Source organism: Manis javanica, chromosome 3 (assembly GCF_040802235.1).
Source record: "Manis javanica isolate MJ-LG chromosome 3, MJ_LKY, whole genome shotgun sequence".
In the NCBI taxonomy this organism is placed as follows: Eukaryota; Metazoa; Chordata; class Mammalia; order Pholidota; family Manidae; genus Manis; species Manis javanica.
Window position 1 is genome coordinate 531,241 of NC_133158.1, and position 18,216 is coordinate 549,456.

The window sequence follows — 18,216 nt, forward strand, 5'->3', positions numbered from 1 at the left end:
AGCATTTGACAAAATTCAACATCCATTCATGATAAAAACTCTCAGCAAAATGGGAATAGAGGGCAAGTACCTCAACATAATAAAGGCCATCTATGATAAACCCACAGCCAGCATTATACTGAACAGCGAGAAGCTGAAAGCATTTCCACTGAGATCGGGAACCAGACAGGGATGCCCACTCTCCCCACTGTTATTTAACATAGTACTGGAGGTCCTAGCCACGGCAATCAGACAAAACAAAGAAATACAAGGAATCCAGATTGGTAAAGAAGAAGTTAAACTGTCACTATTTGCAGATGATATGATACTGTACATAAAAAACCCTAAAGACTCCACTCCAAAACTACTAGAACTGATATCGGAATACAGCAAAGTTGCAGGATACAAAATCAACACACAGAAATCTGTAGCTTTCCTATACACTAACAACGAATCAATAGAAAGAGAAATCAGGAAAACAATTCCATTCACCATTGCATCAAAAAGAATAAAATACCTAGGAATAAACCTAACCAAGGAAGTGAAAGACTTATACTCTGAAAACTACAAGTCACTCTTAAGAGAAATTAAAGGGGACACTAATAAATGGAAACTCATCCCATGCTCATGGCTAGGAAGAATTAATGTCGTCAAAATGGCCATCCTGCCGAAAGCAATATACAAATTTGATGCAATCCCTCTCAAATTACCAGCAACATTCTTCAATGAATTGGAACAAATAATTCAAAAATTCATATGGAAACACCAAAGACCCCGAATAGCCAAAGCAATCCTGAAAAAGAAGAATAAAGTAGGGGGGATCTCACTCCCCAACTTCAAGCTCTACTACAAAGCCATAGTAATCAAGACAATTTGGTACTGGCACAAGAACAGAGCCACAGACCAGTGGAACAGATTAGAGACCCCAGAAATTAATCCAAACATATATGGTCAATTAATATTTGATAAAGGAGCCATGGACATACAATGGCAAAATGACAGTCTCTTCAACAGATGGTGCTGGCAAAACTGGACAGCTACATGTAGGAGAATGAAACTGGACCATTGTCTAACCCCATATACAAAGGTAAACTCAAAATGGATCAAAGACCTGAATGTAAGTCACGAAACCATTAAACTCTTGGAAAAAAACATAGGCAAAAACCTCTTAGACATAAACATGAGTGATCTCTTCTTGAACATATCTCCCCGGGCAAGGAAAACAACAGCAAAAATGAGCAAGTGGGACTACATTAAGCTGAAAAGCTTCTGTACAGCGAAAGACACCATCAATAGAACAAAAAGGAACCCTACAGTATGGGAGAATATATTTGAAAATGACAGATCTGATAAAGGCTTGACGTCCAGAATATATAAAGAGCTCACACGCCTCAACAAACAAAAAACAAATAACCCAATTAAAAAATGGGCAGAGGAACTGAACAGACAGTTCTCCAAAAAAGAAATACAGATGGCCAAGAGACACATGAAAAGATGTTCCACATCGCTAATTATCAGAGAAATGCAAATTAAAACTACAATGAGGTATCACCTCACACCAGTAAGGATAGCTGCCATCCAAAAGACAAACAACAACAAATGTTGGCGAGGCTGTGGAGAAAGGGGAACCCTCCTACACTGCTGGTGGGAATGTAAATTAGTTCAACCATTGTGGAAAGCAGTATGGAGGTGCATCAAAATGCTCAAAACAGACCTACCATTTGACCCAGGAATTCCACTCCTAGGAATTTACCCTAAGAACGCAGCAATCAAGTTTGAGAAAGACAGATGCACTCCTATGTTTATCGCAGCACTATTTACAATAGCCAAGAATTGGAAGCAACCTAAATGTCCATCTGTAGATGAATGGATAAAGAAGATGTGGTACATATACACAATGGAATACTACTCAGCCATAAGAAGTGGAAAAATCCAACCATTTGCAGCAACATGGATGGAGCTGGAGAGTATTATGCTCAGTGAAATAAGCCAAGCGGAGAAAGAGAAATACCAAATGATTTCACTCATCTGAGGAGTATAGGAACAAAGGAAAAACTGAAGGAACAAAGCAGCAGCAGAATTACAGAACCCAAAAATGGACTAACAGGTACCAAAGGGAAAGGGACTGGGGAGGATGGGTGGGCAGGGAGGGATAAGGGGGGGGAAGAAGAAGGGGGGTATTAAGATTAGCATGCATGGGGGGGAGGGAGAAAGGGGAGGGTGGGCTGCACAACACAGAGAGGACAAGTAGTGACTCTACCACATTTTGCTAAGCTGATGGACAGTAACCGTAATGGGGTTGTTAGGGGGGACCTGATATAGGGGAGAGCATAGTAAACATAGTATTCTTCATGTAAGGGTAGATTAAAAATTAAAAAAAAAAAAAAAAAAAAAAGAAAGAAAGAAAGAAAAGGGGGATTACTCGTTAACAGGATAAAACTATTGGTAAATCAAAGATCAACGCATGCTTTAAATATCCTTAATGTTGATCACTTAAAGGGTGTCAGATGATCAGCTATGGAGGTACTCTTTTCTGATAATATTCCTTTCTCTTAATTAAAAAAAAAAAAAAAAAAAAAAAAAAAAGCAGTTACTGTGTGCTGACCTCCAATGAGTTCTGCACAGTGGTATAGAGGGCATGTCAAAGTGTGGGCAAAGGGTCTGTTTGTTTCTACGCAGAAGATCAAGGCCTAGCTTGGATACCCAGAAAATGAACTAAGATACGATATGAGGAGGAGCTTCCGGCATCAGCACTCTCTGGAGGACTCGTGCCGGGGGATGATCATCAAAAAGCCTCCCCAGGGATCCGGACGATGCTGCGGTTGTGGCTGCATCCAGCCCACCGTCTCCTGGACTTGCCATAAGAAGGAGGAGGGAGATGTCTAGGCTGGCATGTGCATACAGTGAGACAACGAATTTGACTGGATCTGTACTGTTGGAACTCAACCAGGAGTTGGGAGGGGTGCAAGTTGTAGCACCCCAAAATCTCATGACTATAGACTATCTATGGTTAAAAGAACATATGGGATGTGAACAGATCCCAGAAATGGGCTGCTTTAATTTGTCTGATGGTTCAAGTACAGTTGGAAAATATCCATCATATTATAGATAAATTTTCACAAATGCCTAGGGTGCCTAAATGGTTTTCTTGGCTTCACTGGAGATGGCTGGTAATTATAGATTTGCTTTGTTTATGTCACCGTATTCCTATTATGTTAATATGTGTGTGCAAATTAGTTAGTAGTTTAAAACCTATACATACTTAAGGTACTATACAAGAAGATATGTCAAAGAAATAATCAATCCTCCCAAGTTTCCTTCATATGCTACATCTATAGCTTTTCTTCTTCCTTCCTTATTACAAACCTTAAATAGAATTCGTGCCTCATATCGAATTTACCGAGTATCATAATTCCTCCAGGTGGTAAAGATACCTCGAGACAAGTGCTGGGCATAGAAGCCACAGGGCATAAATCTGCAAAGAAGTAAAAAGCTAACCTTTGCAAACAATATGGCTTCTCTCTCACTTACCAACTTTACATTTCCCTGTATGGCCCCGGAAGATGACTGGTTAGCCAGAGACGGGTAAGATTCCTCAAGGGAGGAACAACCTAAGACAGGCACAGTCGCAGGGGGGCCATCAGGTGAGAATTTGGGGATCAACAGAGGTGAGGCTCAGAACCTCACCCCCCCTGCTTTGAGAGAAATCTTCTGCATCCGTGGATGTCTTGCTGCCCTTGTCTAGCCTGGATTAATACTTAGTCCATAGGCACACACCTGATCATCTGATCATCTACATTTGCCTTCTTACAGCACTAAACTATGTTTTCTACCTTTATCTTGCATCTACCTACCACTTCAGCATTTTATTAAAAATAAAAATAATAATAATAATAGGAGAAATGTGGGATCAACATATAAATCAAGTACAAAAATCAAATGAATATTCATATTTGACCTGATGGTTTATAGGTCATATTGCATGATCAAAACCGAAAGTTTCTGTGATGAATGCCCTTGTACTGTTCACCATGTAAGAATTTATTCACTCTGTAAGAATTCGTTCACCATGTAAGAACTTGTTCGTTATGCTTCAGAAGATTGGAGACTGACGAGAATTAGGCTTGAGATGGATTAATGATTGTACATTGAGCATTGACCCCCCTATACTGAATTTTATTGTTGTTAACAACCATTTGATCAATAAATATGAGAGATGCCCTCTCAAAAAAAAAAAAAAAAAAAAAAAAAAAATCAAATGAATATTCATATTTGAACTGACTGTTTATAGTTCATAATGCATGAGCAAAACCGAAAGCTTCTGTGATGACTGCCCTTGTACTGTTCACCATGTAACTTATTCACTATGTAAGAATTTGTACTCCATGTAAGAACTTGTTCGTTATGCTTCAGAAGATTGGAGACTGATGAAAATTAGGCCTGGGGTGGATTAAGAATTGTGCATTGAACATTGACTCCCCTATACAGAATTTTATTGTTGTTAACAACCATTTGATCAATAAATATGAGAGATGCCCTCACAAAAAAAAAAAAACAAACATATATATATATATATATACACACACACTTCCAATTGTAAAATAAATAAGTAACTGGGATGTAATGTATAGCATAAGGAATATAGTCAAAATATTGTAACAACTTGGTATGGTGATAGCTGGTACCTAGAATTATCATGTATATAAATGTTCAATCACTGTGTTGTACACCTGAAACTAATGTAATACTGTGTGTCAACTACCCTTCAATAAAAAATAATTATCTAAAAAAAAAATAAAAAAAAAAAAAATAAAAAAAAAAAAAAAAAAAAAAAAAACTTGCCTCTCTGGTGAAGGGGGGAACCTAGTGAACATAATGTTCTTTCTGTAATTGTAGATTAATGATACCAAAATAAAAAAAAATAAAAATAAAATAAAAACTTGCCTCTCTTGGGTCAAGTCAACGGCACACAGACAAAGTCCCCCAGGATGAAGCTCAGGAAAACCTGCAGCTACCAGCTCGGTCTTCAGCCACAGACAGTGAGCCCCAGTGGGAGCAGCAAGGCACAACCCAAGGGCACAGGCGACCCCCCCCACGGCTGGGGGTGAGGCGGCAGGCACGGCAGGCGTATCTGAGCTACGAATTACCGTCTCCTTTCTTCCTATTACGATTTCCTCATTTTTAGGTTAGCTAAACGATGACTGAGCATTATGGATTAAAATACATTCCCATTTTCCATTAAGAAATACAATTTTTTTCTTGAAGTGCATATTTATACGGACATAATTCGATTTTAGACTTTCAGTAATTTTCCTGCTGACCTATGGGCACCCTCTCACCTCCAAATAAAGCGTACGCAAAGGCAGTGGCTCCCCATGCACTCAGGCTAGAGAGGCCAGAGGGAGTGTCACCCCCACCCAACCAGACCGACTATAAAACCACAACTTCAGCGCGCCACAGAGCTGAGGTCCTAGGACCACTGAGCAGTGTGAAATCCAAGGACAGACAAGCCCCTAGGAGATACGGGGGGTGAGCACCGACTCTCGTGTGCCGGAGCACATGAGGAAGAGGTGCTGGGTGTCACACAGGCAGGTGAGTGAAGGGTAGACGCAAGTGGAGGGTCCCTGACACCCAGACACAAAGGGAGATATAACAGATGAAAAATAGTTTCAGGTGCACAATGTACGATTGAACACGAATATACATTGTGAAACGATCACCACATGCAGTCTAGTTAACATTTGCCACTCACATAGTGACAACCTCCCACACGTCTGTCTCCAAGAAAAGCTGGAGGCAGGAGGGAGGCCAGGTGTGGTGTCCCTCGCTGGTGCAGACACGGAGAAGCCCTGCCCCTGGGGACTTCTACCCTATGCAAGCAAAAGCCTGAAGCTTTGGGGGAGGAATACCGACCCCGGTGAGCCCCAGGGGCTACAGCTGGTCAAAGAGTAAGAGGAAAATACCCTCTGACCTCCGGGGCACAGCAAGAAAACATGCTGCCCGGGACCCTACACGGGTACCATCGGAAGACCAAGCAGGCACTCTGAGAGGGACCGTATGACGGACTCAACCACGGAACAAACCACGCAGGACCGCACCTAAACCAGGACCAAAAACCAAAAAAGACGCGCCTGCCCACCACACACAGGACCGCACCTAAACCAGGACCAAAAACCAAAAAAGACACGCCTGCCCACCACACACAGGACCGCACCTAAACCAGGACCAAAAACCAAAAAAGACACGCCTGCCCACCACCAGCTTGCACTCCTCTCATAAGGGAGGGGCAAGAGCGTGGTGAGACCCTGAGCGGTGAACGGGCCCTGGGAAGGCACCCCGGGCTCACGCCGCCCCCTCGAAGTGCAGGAATAATGGAGTCTGAAGACGGCCGGACTGGCCACAAAACCAAACCCGGCGCGGCTCCTGCCCGGGCCGCCCTTTCCTTTAGTTAGCTGGTCAGTGAGGGGCACACCCCCGTTACGCAGAAATACATTTTATCTCAGTCACGACTTTTTACATGTGAAGCCCAGCATTCCCTCAAAAATTAAGAGACACATAACAAGTGCCAGAAAACAAACACCATCCAGAAACAAAAGGAAACTGCTCAGAGGTGATCCAGACATTCAAATCACCAGGCTGAGATTTAAAGTAATTACGATTAATATGCTAGAGTCTACAGAGGGAAAGACAGAAATATGCATGAACAAATGAGGAATTTCAGCGGAAAAATGGAAACCGTATGAAAGAGCCAAACAGAAGTGCTAGAAATTAGAAACAGAGAAGATATTAAAGAAGATAGAAGGGCTCATCAGCAGACCCGAGGCAGCGAGGAGCAGGACCAGAAAACTCGAAGGCACGCCAACGTGCCCAAAATGAAACACACAGGTGAAGGAGAGAGAGACAGCGTCCTAAAGCTGTGGGACAATACCGAAACACGTAACAAAAACATAGGTGGAATTCCAGAAAAGAGGAAGAATAAGGCAAAGAGAAATTTTAAAAGATAACCAAAAAACTTTCAAACTTACTGAACCACATCAAAGCACAGAACAAGCTCAGAGAACTCTAAGTGGGACAAATGCCAAAATACCACCTAAACACAACATATTCAAACTGCTAACAACCAGAAATAAGGACAAAATCTTGAAGGGAGCCGGAGGGAAGAACGGGCAGAGCAAGGGGGCGCCTCTGGGGAGCTGTGCGGGTGGCAGGGTGGGCGGCCCGGGCACGGCGCCGAGGCCGAGTGTCTTCAGATACTGCGAACATCGCTGTCTCAAAGTTTTAAAAAAATAAGGCTGAGGTGACCCACTGCTAAGCGGTCCTACGCTGTAAGAAATGCTAAAGGAAGTTTTTCAGGCAGAAGGAGTCTGGTGATAGACAGAAATCTGGGTCTACACAAAGAAACAAAGACTATTCAAAATGGCAAAAATTTAAGTAAATATGAAAGGTATTTTTCCATATTTTTTATTGTTTTAAAAGATAACTGATGATCTAAAGCAAAGATGTAACACTGTAAGTTAGTAACATACGTAAAATCAAGTATATGGCAATAATGGGAAAGATGAACAAAGCACATTCACTATTTTGCGTGGAATTTTACACTTTATGTGAAGTGGTACAATACTACTGAGGCCGACTGGAAGAAATTAAAGATGTACACTATAAACTCTAGGTAGAATATAAAACAATTTTTAAAAGAAATATACATAATAAGCCAATATCAGAGTTAAAAGTAGTATCATGAGAAATAATCAAGTAATCCAAAAGGAAACAGAAAAAGAAAAATAAAAAACAGATGGAAGAAATAGAAAGCAACTGATAAAATGGACTTAAACCCAACCATACCTATAATCACATTAAATATAAATAATCTAAAAACACCAATTAAAAGACAATGATACTCAGATGGACAAAAAAAAAAAAAAAAACACGACCCATCTATATCCTGTCTATAGGAAACCCACTTTAAATATTAAAAAAGAGATGCTTTCAAAGTGAAAGGATGTGAGGCGCAGCATGGCGAGTGCAGCTGGTGAAACTGTGCGCCATGCCGGGGCCACAGAGCTGCACACTGCATCGCACATTGTGCTACGCTGCACATCTGGAAGTTGCTACGTGAATAGATGTTAAAAATTCTCATCACAAGGGAAAAAGTTTGTCACTATGTGAGTGACAAATGTTGACTAGACCGCATGTGGTGATCATTTCACCATGTATACTAGTGTTCAATCGTATACTGTACACCTGAAACTATTTTTCATCAATTATATCTCAATTTTTTAAATGCTTTTATAAAAGAAGAAATTATCTAAGCTGCCACCTTAAAAAAACTAGAAAAAGAGCAAATCAACTCAAAATAAGCAGAAGGAAGGAAATATTAAAGATATGAGCAGAAGTTGAAAACAGAAAAACAACAGAAAAATATCTATGAAACCAAAAGCTGGATCTTTAGAAGATCAGGAATTGATAAACGTCTATACAAAAATCACCAAGAAAATAAAGGACACAGATTACCAAAAATGGATGAAAGAAGGAAAATAGCAACGGATTCTACAAGCATCAAAACAATAAAGTAAATATTACAATACTACCTCCATTAATTTGACAAAAAACAGACCAATTCCTTGATAGATACAAACTGTTAAAGCTCACTTGAGAAGAAACAGATAGCCTGAGTGGTTCTATACCTCTCCTAGGGACTGAATTCCAGGCCCAGATGGCCTCACTGAGTCTATCAAACATTCAAGGAGAAAACATCAATTCTACACAAACTGTTCTAGAAACAGAAGAGAAGGGAACACTTCCCAACTTGTTTTATGATGCGAGCACAACCCTAATTCTAAGACCACACAAAGGCATCAGGAGAAAGCGGCAGACTGATATTCCACATGAACAGATGTGAAAATCCTCAACCAAGTATTAGCAAATTTGATCCAGCAATATACAAAAGCAGCAAACCTCTTTTAAAGGATTTAATCCATGTTGTGATCTGGACCTGGGATCACTCCCATAGACAAGTGGAACCTGATTCCATTCTAAATTAAGTCTGATGTAAACACAGAATTTCATGATCTATCTTTAAAAGCTACTTTAAAAGAAAAGCCATCACAGTTCATATGGCAGTTGACACATTACAGAAGACACTTCAGGGTTAAAAATAATCTGTAGGTTGATGAAAACACATTCAACTGAAGGGTAATTCCCAATCTACTTTCTGAACCTATTATGCCCAGTTTGGCTTACTCGCTTACCTTCATTCTGGCTAGTATCTGAGCACGGTTTCTTCTTTGACTCTGAATTCCCTGTTTTCTCATCAACATCCAGGAGAGGAATATAGTCTGTTTTTCCAACAGTTTCTCCCACAACATCATCAAAGGCCTCTGCCTCCAGTGTGGCAATGAAGTCCCGTTTTATCTCTTCCTCAATTTCTGGAGGCGGGTCTGTTAATGCGTCCGCAAGACTGAGGTCAGCCATGCTGCACTGCAACTGCCTGGGGAAGGGGGAAAACACATCATGTCATGAGCACTGCAAAGGGAAAAACATTCCCACAGACAGTGGCCACTGTCTAAAAAAAAAGAATTAAAATCTAAAAATTTAGAGATTTCCTCATTTTACAGATTAGAAAATTAAAGTTCAGTAACACACAGTCTTAACCAAAGTAACCACTTTTTCCCCTTCACATCTCTAGGAGGCAAACAGAGCAATTCCCATTCTGTCCTTCTCATTAACAAGAAAAATGAAGTACAAAAAGAAAATCAATGTATTCAAGTTTATAGACAGTAAGTCTCAAATCAGGTCTTTTGGTTTCAAGCCTAATAATCCTTTCCATTATTCCATGTACCTTCATTTCCAAGAATAATTATTAAAAGAATACACAAGAAGAGGTCAGACTATATTCCCATAAAAAAAGTTACATTACTATCAGGCTGCTTGACCCACGTCTGTGAGTCTGGGCCTCAACCTGTGGGAAGCACTGCTTCCTCACGTGTCCCCGTGGACAGCACGCAGGCAGACCGCACAGGCCGCTGTGGCTGGGCCCTTCATGAGGCGGTCCCTGTGTGCCATGAAGAGCTGAGGAAACACCCAAATAATGCAGGAAAAAGAGCCAAATGGCCTGCAATGAACCGAGCTCCCAGAACATACACAGCATAGCAGGAAATAAGGAGGTGCGCAGGGTACTGTCTCTGCTCTCAGAGAGTCTAATTTAATGGAGACTCCAAGACTCGTAAGGGTCACACGTGAGCTATATTCTGACCGCGTGAAGGTGAATCAAATAGCAATCCGATGCACAGTGCTAATGGTGACTGCTTCTGTCTGCCCAGAAACTTATTCTTCCCTCATCTCCCCAACACAGCAATGCCCACCACCACAGGGTTAGGTTCATGACTGGAGTCTGGCCAATCAGAAGACAGGAAGTGGGTGGCTGGAAAAGGACTGTTTTGGGACTACACCCTGCAGGGAAGACCCATGGGGGCGGCTGTTCAGTTGCCCTGGTTGTCTTCTTCTTCAAGTCTAACTGAGCAAACCCGCAATCATTCTTTTGCCTAATTTAGCCAATGTATTTCTGTTGCTTGCAACCAAAGACTCTCAGCTAATACAAACCACAATCTGAGTTTTAAAAAGCCAAAATTTACTATGATTGAAGCTACCTAATGTTCAGACTCTCCTTTAAAATTGTCCTCCATTGTCTCACTGTCTCCAACAACCTCACTAAGGAAAAGAAAGACACGGCAAGGGTTACAGTCATTTGTCTCCATCTTTGTCCCCACACGCTCTCTTCCTCCCACTTACACTCCCACTTGATCCTGCGGTTCAAATATGAAAGTCACGGACCTTTTTCAATCATTGTTTCTTTTTACTTTCCCCCACAGGACCAAGCCGTTGAAGGTACTACAATTACAAAACACGCACAAACCAAGTATGTCTAAAACCTTTAAAATCAGAAGCCATCCTATTCCCAAATCCAACAGTTAAAGGCCTTACTGTATGCTTCAGCGCAGTAGAAAGTACAAGAGTGGTAGCACAAGAGCTGAACTGAGATGATAAACCATACTGGCATAGACTGTAAACTCAGTTACACACACAAAACACAGTACAGGGAGGATAAGCTCAGGAGGAAAGCTAACTTCTTTCAGGAAAGTGCTCAGAAAGAGTAAAACAGCATGCACCCAATGCAGGGACTGCTGGAGGTGGGGCTGGTTCACACAAGGCTTGGTAAAAACATCCATTGCATATTGTGTATATTCTGTAAGCTAAAATAACAAGACTTGAAAAGATAATAAACTGAATTGGTATAGACTTTCAAATAAATTTTTTTCAAAAATTTTAATTAATTTAAAGACCTATACCCTGAAAACTATAAGACACTCTTAGGAGAAATTAAAGAGGTCACTAACAAATGGAAACTCATCCCATGCTCCTGGCTAGGAAGAATTAATATCGTCAAAATGGCCATCCTGCCCAAAGCATTGAATGCAACCCTGTCAAACTACCAACAGCATTCTTCAATGAACTGGAACAAATAGTTCAAAAATTCATATGGAAACACAAAAGACCCTGAATAGCTAAAGCAATCCTGAGAAGGAAGAATAAAGTGGGGGGGATCTCACTCCCCAACTTCAAGCTCTACTACAAAGCCACAGTAATCAAGACAATTTGGTACTGGCACAAGAACAGAGCCACAGACCAGTGGAACAGAACAGAGACTCCAGACATTAACCCAAACATATATGATCAACTAATATTCGATAAAGGAGGCATGGACATACAATGGGGAAATGACACTCTCTTCAACAGCTGGTGTTGGCAAAACTGGACAGCTACATGTAAGAGAATGAAACTGGATCACTGTCTAACCCCATACACAAAAGTAAATTCAAAATGGATCAAAGACTTGAATGTAAGTCATGAAACCATAAAACTCTTAGAAAAAAACATAGGCAAAAATTGGACATAAACATGAGTGACGTCGTCTTGAAGATATGTCCCCGGGCAAGGGAAACAAAAGCAAAAATGAACAGGTGGGATTATATCAAGCTGAAAAGCTTCTGTACAGCAAAGGACACCATCAATAGAACAAAAAGGTATCCTACAGTATGGGAGAATATATTCATAAATGACAGATCCGATAAAGCCTTGACATCCAAAATATATAAAGAGCTCACACACCTCAACAAACAAAAAGCAAATAATCCAATTAAAAAATGGGCAGAGGATATGAACAGACAGTTCTCCAAAGAAGAAATTCAGATGGCCAACAGGCACAGGAAAAGATGCTCCACATCGCTAGTCATCAGAGAAATGCAAATTAAAACCACAATGAGATACCACCTCACACCAGTAAGGATCACCACCATCCAAAAGACAAACAACAACAAATGTTGGCGAGGATGCGGAGAAAGGGGAACGAACCCTCCTACACTGCTGGTGGGAATGTAAACTAGTTCAACCATTGTGGAAAGCAGTATGGAGGTTCCTCAAAATGCTCAAAATAGAAATGCCATTTGACCCAGGAATTCCACTTCTAGGAATTTACCCCAAGAATGCAGCACTCCAGTTTGAAAAAGACATATGCACCCCTGTTTATCGCTGCACTATTTACAATAGCCAAGATATGGAAGCAACCTAAGTGTCCATCAGTAGATGAATGGATAAAGATGTGGTACATATACACAATGGAATATTACTCAGCTATAAGAAAAAAACAGATCCTACCATTTGCAACAACATGGATGGAGCTAGAGGGGATTATGCTCAGTGAAATAAGCCAGGTGGAGAAAGACAAGTACCAAATGATTTCACTCATCTGTGGAGTATAAGAACAAAGGAAAACTGAAGGAACAAAACAGCAGCAGAAGCACAGAACCCACGAATGGACTAACAGTTACCAAAGGGAAAGGGACTGGGGAGGACGGGTGGGAAGGGAGGGATAAGGGTGGGAAAAAAGGGGGCATTACGATTAGCATGTATAGTGTGGTGGGGGGCACAGGGAGGGCTGTGCAACACAGAGAAGACAAGTAGTGATTTTACAGCATCTTACTGTGTTGATGGACAGTGACTCTGAATGGGTATGTGGGGGGGACTTGGTGAAGGAGGGAGCCTATTAAACATAATGTCCTTCATGTAATTGTAGATTAATGATACCAAAATAAAACTAATTAAAAAAAAATTTTTTTAATTAATTTAAGACTGGTTCCATGTGTCTTGCTTTTTTTATGTCAGGTTTTGTATCTGAAATGGCCACCATAATTCCTGATCAAGATTTTAAAGTGCTATCTTTTCAAATTCTAGATGGTCCCACTACACAAAAGGGTGATAGAAAGATTTTTCTCATTTCTTTTCTTAAAACAAATGTGATGTTTACATTCTCACAACCATGCTGATGACCCTAAAGATGAACATGTCTCCATTAATAACTAGCACTTCAAAATCATACAGATGCTATACCACTAATTTTAATAAAACTTGACTCTTAAATAAGAAGGGCTAAGTATCACTAATGACTCATTTATAACTTTGCTTTTTCAAAGGTGAATTTCTACTCTGAAGCCATGAATCGTGTTGCTTTACTCCAAGTTGATAAAGTTCATTTACGTCTACAAAATGTGAATTAAGTAAAGCCATCTTTTAAAGTCAATAATTACCTCTTGATGAACATGTAAAGAAGGGATCATTCCTATATGAACTCTGAATTCTCTTCTAAAATTTGTAAACTATTAAAATTTTGCTCTGGACTGCCAACGTACTTACTGGGTCACATGTGCAGGTGAAAGCAAGTCCAGAGGGGCTTTGCTGTAACTGGATTTCCCATTTTGACAACACTACTTAATAAGCAGAACAGATGTAAAGTACACCATTTAATGAGAGCTTCTCTGTAAATAAAACAAAGGATTACTTAAATCTCAGGGTTCTGAACATGGACTTTCGATGTTAAAGTCTTTACACTTTCTTGTCAGAGTAGCTGTCACATGACCATCAATACACAAACTTACATAATGTGTCTGTAATATCTTGTTTTGAATTATTCATTTGTCACTTTCAATATTTTCTACTTAATATTTTGTTTAGAAACTAAGCATGGTTACTAAAGCATATAGATTTATCAATCTGTAATCAAAATTGTGATTCTCAAATGTTTATCAAATGAGTTTGTTAAACGTGTATACTATTAGCATCAGTCAGATGGAACTTGTTTTCTTTGCTTCATTAGTCTCAAATACAGTGCAATTTCCATACAAACTGTAAAAAATAAGTAATTCTGCAACTGTGTGAAGCATTCTGATGTCAGGTACACTAGCAAGCCCTTGCAGCTAGCTTCCTTAATTTGATCCCACACTGATACAACCAGTACCATAAAATAATTTGTTTCTTGTTTTGAAATTGCAGACTTAGAAAAGGAAATCTCTTACTACTTCATTTGGGTCTTTTGCAGTGTGGGTCAGGCATGGTTTATTTGCCACTGTCGTTTTATTTGATAACTGTCGTATCAGTAAGAAATTTAAGCTAAAAATGTTAAAGATCACCAGGGCACGTGAATCTAACTAGAGAAAGAATACCATCTTTATACTCTTCCATTAAAATCTTAAATATTTTACAAAGAAATAAATTGTAAGCTAATATGGGAATAAACGGGAATCCTAAGAAATATTCAATTAACCCAAAAATAGATAGAAAAAGAAAAATAAAGAACAGATAGAGTAAACAGAAAGCAACTAGAGCAAGACGACAGATTTAAACCCAACAATATCAATAATCCTATTAAATATAAATAGTCTAAATACACCAGTTTAAAGAAAGAGATCTTCAGATTCAATAGGAAAAAGCAAGACCTACCTGTATGAGTCTACAAGAAACCCACTTTTATTAAACATAAAAATAAAAATGAATACATCCCATGCTCATGGATAGGAAAAATTAGAACTGTCAAAATGGCCATCCTGCCTAAAGCAATCTACAGATTCAATGCAATCCCTATCAAACTACCAACAGCAGTCTTCAACAAACTAGAGAAAATAGTTCTAAAATTCATATGGAACCACAAAAGACCCCAAATAGCCAAAGCAATCCTGAGAAGGAAGAATAAAGCGGGGGGTGGGAGGGGATTACACTCCCCAACTTCAAGCTCTACTACAAAGCCACAGTAATCAAGATTTTTTGGTACTGGCACAAGAAAAGACCCACAGACCAATGGAACAGACTAGAGAGCCCAGATATAAACCCAAGCATATATGGTCAATGAATGTATGATAAAGGAGCCATGGATATACAATGGGGAAATGACAGCCTCTTCAACAACTCATGCTGGCAAAACTGGACAGCTGCATGAAAGAGAATGAAACTGAATCATTGTCTAAACCCATACACAAAAGTAAACTCAAAATGGGTCAAAGACCTGGATGTAAGTCATGAAACCTTACATCCTTAGACGAAACCTTAGAAGAAAATACAGGCAAAAATCTCTTGAATACAAACATGAGCAATTTTTTCCTGAACACATCTCCTCAGGCAAGGGAAACAAAGGCAAAAATGAACAAATGGGACTACATCATGCTAAAAAGCTTCTGTACAGCAAAGGACACCACCAGCAGAACAAAAAGGCATCCTACAGTATGGGAGAATATATTTGTAAATGACATATCCAACAAGGGGTTAACATCCAAAATATATAAAGAGCTCACATGCCTCAACACCCAAAAAGCAAATTACCCTATTAAAAAATGGGCAGAGGATATGAACAGACGACAGTTCTCCAAAGAAGAAATTCAGATGGCCAACCAGGCACATGAAAAGATGCTCCACATCGCTAGTCATCAGGGAAATGCAAATTAAAACCACAGTGAGATATTACCTCATACCAGTAAGGAAGGCCAGCATAGAAAAGACTATGAACAACAGATGCTGGCAAGAATGCAGATAAAGGGGAACCCTCCTACACTGCTGGTGGGAATGTAAACTAGTTCAACCATTGTGGAAAGCAATATGGAGGTTCCTCAAAAAACTAAAAATAGAAATACCATTTGACCCGGGAGTTACACTCCTAGGAATTTACCCAAAGAAAACAAGATCCCAGATTCAAAAAGACAGATGCACCCCTATGTTTATCGCAGCACTATTTACAATAGCCAAGATATGGAAGCAACCTAAGTGTCCATCAGTAGATGAATGGATAAAGAAGATGTGGTACATATACACAATGGAATATTATTCAGCCATGAGAAGAAAACAAATCCTGCCATTTGCAACAACAGGGATGGAGCTGGAGGCTATTATGCTCAGTGAAATAAGCCAGGCGGAGAAAGACAAGTACCAAATGATTTCACTCATATGTGGAGTGTAACAACGAAGCAAAAACTGAAGGAAAAAAACAGCAGCAGACTCACAGAACCCAAGAAGGGACTAACAGTTACCAAAGGGAAAGGGACTGGGGAGGATGGGTGGGAATGGAAGAAGAAGGGGAACAAGGGACATTCCGATTAGTACACATAGCATGGGGTGGGGGCACGGGGAAGGCAGTACAGCACAGAGAAGACAAGTAGTGACTCTATACATAGTATAGAGTATACTATACTATAGCATCTTACTACGCTGATGGACAGTGACTGTAATGGGGTATGTGGTGGGGTCTTGATAATGGGGGGAATCTAGTAACCGCAATGTTGCCCATGTGATTTTATATTAATGATACAAAAAAAAAGATTAAAAAAACAGCAAGGATGTGAAAAAAATGCAACTCTTGTGTACTGTTAGTTGGAAGGGAAAATGGTACAGCCACTATTGAAAAGAATATGGCAGTTACTCAAAAAATTAAAAATAGGACTATCATGTGATCTATCAACTCTACTTCTGGGTATATATTTAAGAAAATTGAAAGCAGGGTCTCAAAGAGGTATTTGTACACCCATGTTCACAACATCATTAATCACAATAGCAAAAATGTAAAAGCAATCCAATGTCCGTGGACAATGAATGGATAAACAAAATGTGCTATATACAGACAATGGAACATTATTCGGCCTTAAAAAGGAAATTCTGACACATGCTACAACATGGCTGAGTCTTAAGGACATAGTGCTAAGTGAAATAAGAGTCACAAGAAGTCAAATACTTTACAATTCCACTTATATGAGGTATTGGGATAGTCAAAATCAGAGACGAGAAGTACAACGGTAGCTGCCAGGGGCTGGGGAGGGAAGGGTAATGCAGGTCACTGTTCAACGGACACAGAGTCTTAGGTTCGCAAGACGAAAAGGCTTCTGCAGACGGATGGTGGTGAGGGTTGCACAACAATATGAATATACTTAATGCCACTGAGCTCTACACTGGAAAATGGTTAAAAGAAAAAGTGGGTTGAAAATAAAAGGACAGAGAAAGATGGACCATGAAAATACCAATCAAAAGGACGGTGGGGTGGCTACATGAACATAAGACAAATTAGACTTCAGAACAATGTTTCCAGGAACATCGGGATATTACATAATAAGAGGGTCAATTCATCAAGAAGAGAAAACAATCTAAATGTACAAGCACATAACAAAAGAGCTTTCAAGTACATGCAAGAAAACTGACAGAACTAAACCGGAAAAAAAACCCACAGATACACAAGGAGCCTTTGACCTCTTCTCTCGGTAATCAGTAGAACAATCTTTTCCTTAGTATTAGTGTCTGTCTTGAGCAAGTAGCCCACTGTGGTGGGAAAATGCGTAACTGTGATAATGAAATGCTCTGTAGGTTTCTACAGTTTAGTAAAATCAATCTTTCAAAAGAAAAACTTAGATTATCTACATTCTTAGGCATTTCCTACATATTACATGGATTTAAGCATGCAGCTAAGAAATTTCCAGTTAAGCCTTTATAAGTTTTATGAACCAAAAACAAAAAGGATAATTAGGTTCACAGTCAAAGAGCACTTGAATGGACATCTGCACCGCCCTTAACAACAGACAGTGAGGGCCCAGATTTTTTTTTCCAGAAATCTATCATAGCGACATTATTTCATGTAATCTACTCAAGCTTTTTTCCTAATTAATAACACAGGTGAAAATGTAAGAAAATATTTTAAACCACACTCCTCTGAACAGAGATTCTCACTGGGCAGCTTTTCATCCACTATAATCTTTCCCCTTACCCCTCACAACCTCCCAAGCCTCTTCCTGGGCTGACACGTGTGGTTCATGGAGTACGAACAGCAGCTCAGATTCAGCCTAAGAAGGTAGAACTGACAGAGTAGGAAATCACTTGGCT

The 18,216-nt window shown here is 39.9% G+C and overlaps 1 protein-coding gene across 18 annotated transcripts in view; it reads right to left on the reverse strand.

Annotated features, from left to right (window-relative positions):
- Positions 1-18,216, reverse strand: part of MAP4 (microtubule associated protein 4) — a 176,621-nt gene that overhangs the window by 95,875 nt on the left and 62,530 nt on the right. For 17 of the 18 annotated variants that reach the window (XM_073230520.1, XM_073230522.1, XM_073230521.1 and 14 more), the window contains exon 2: positions 9,228-9,466. In XM_073230520.1, coding sequence (XP_073086621.1) covers positions 9,228-9,450 — 223 coding nt within the window. In that variant the 5' untranslated portion in view covers positions 9,451-9,466. The remainder of the gene's footprint in view (positions 1-9,227; positions 9,467-18,216) is intronic. The other variant, XM_073230519.1, reaches the window with a different exon arrangement.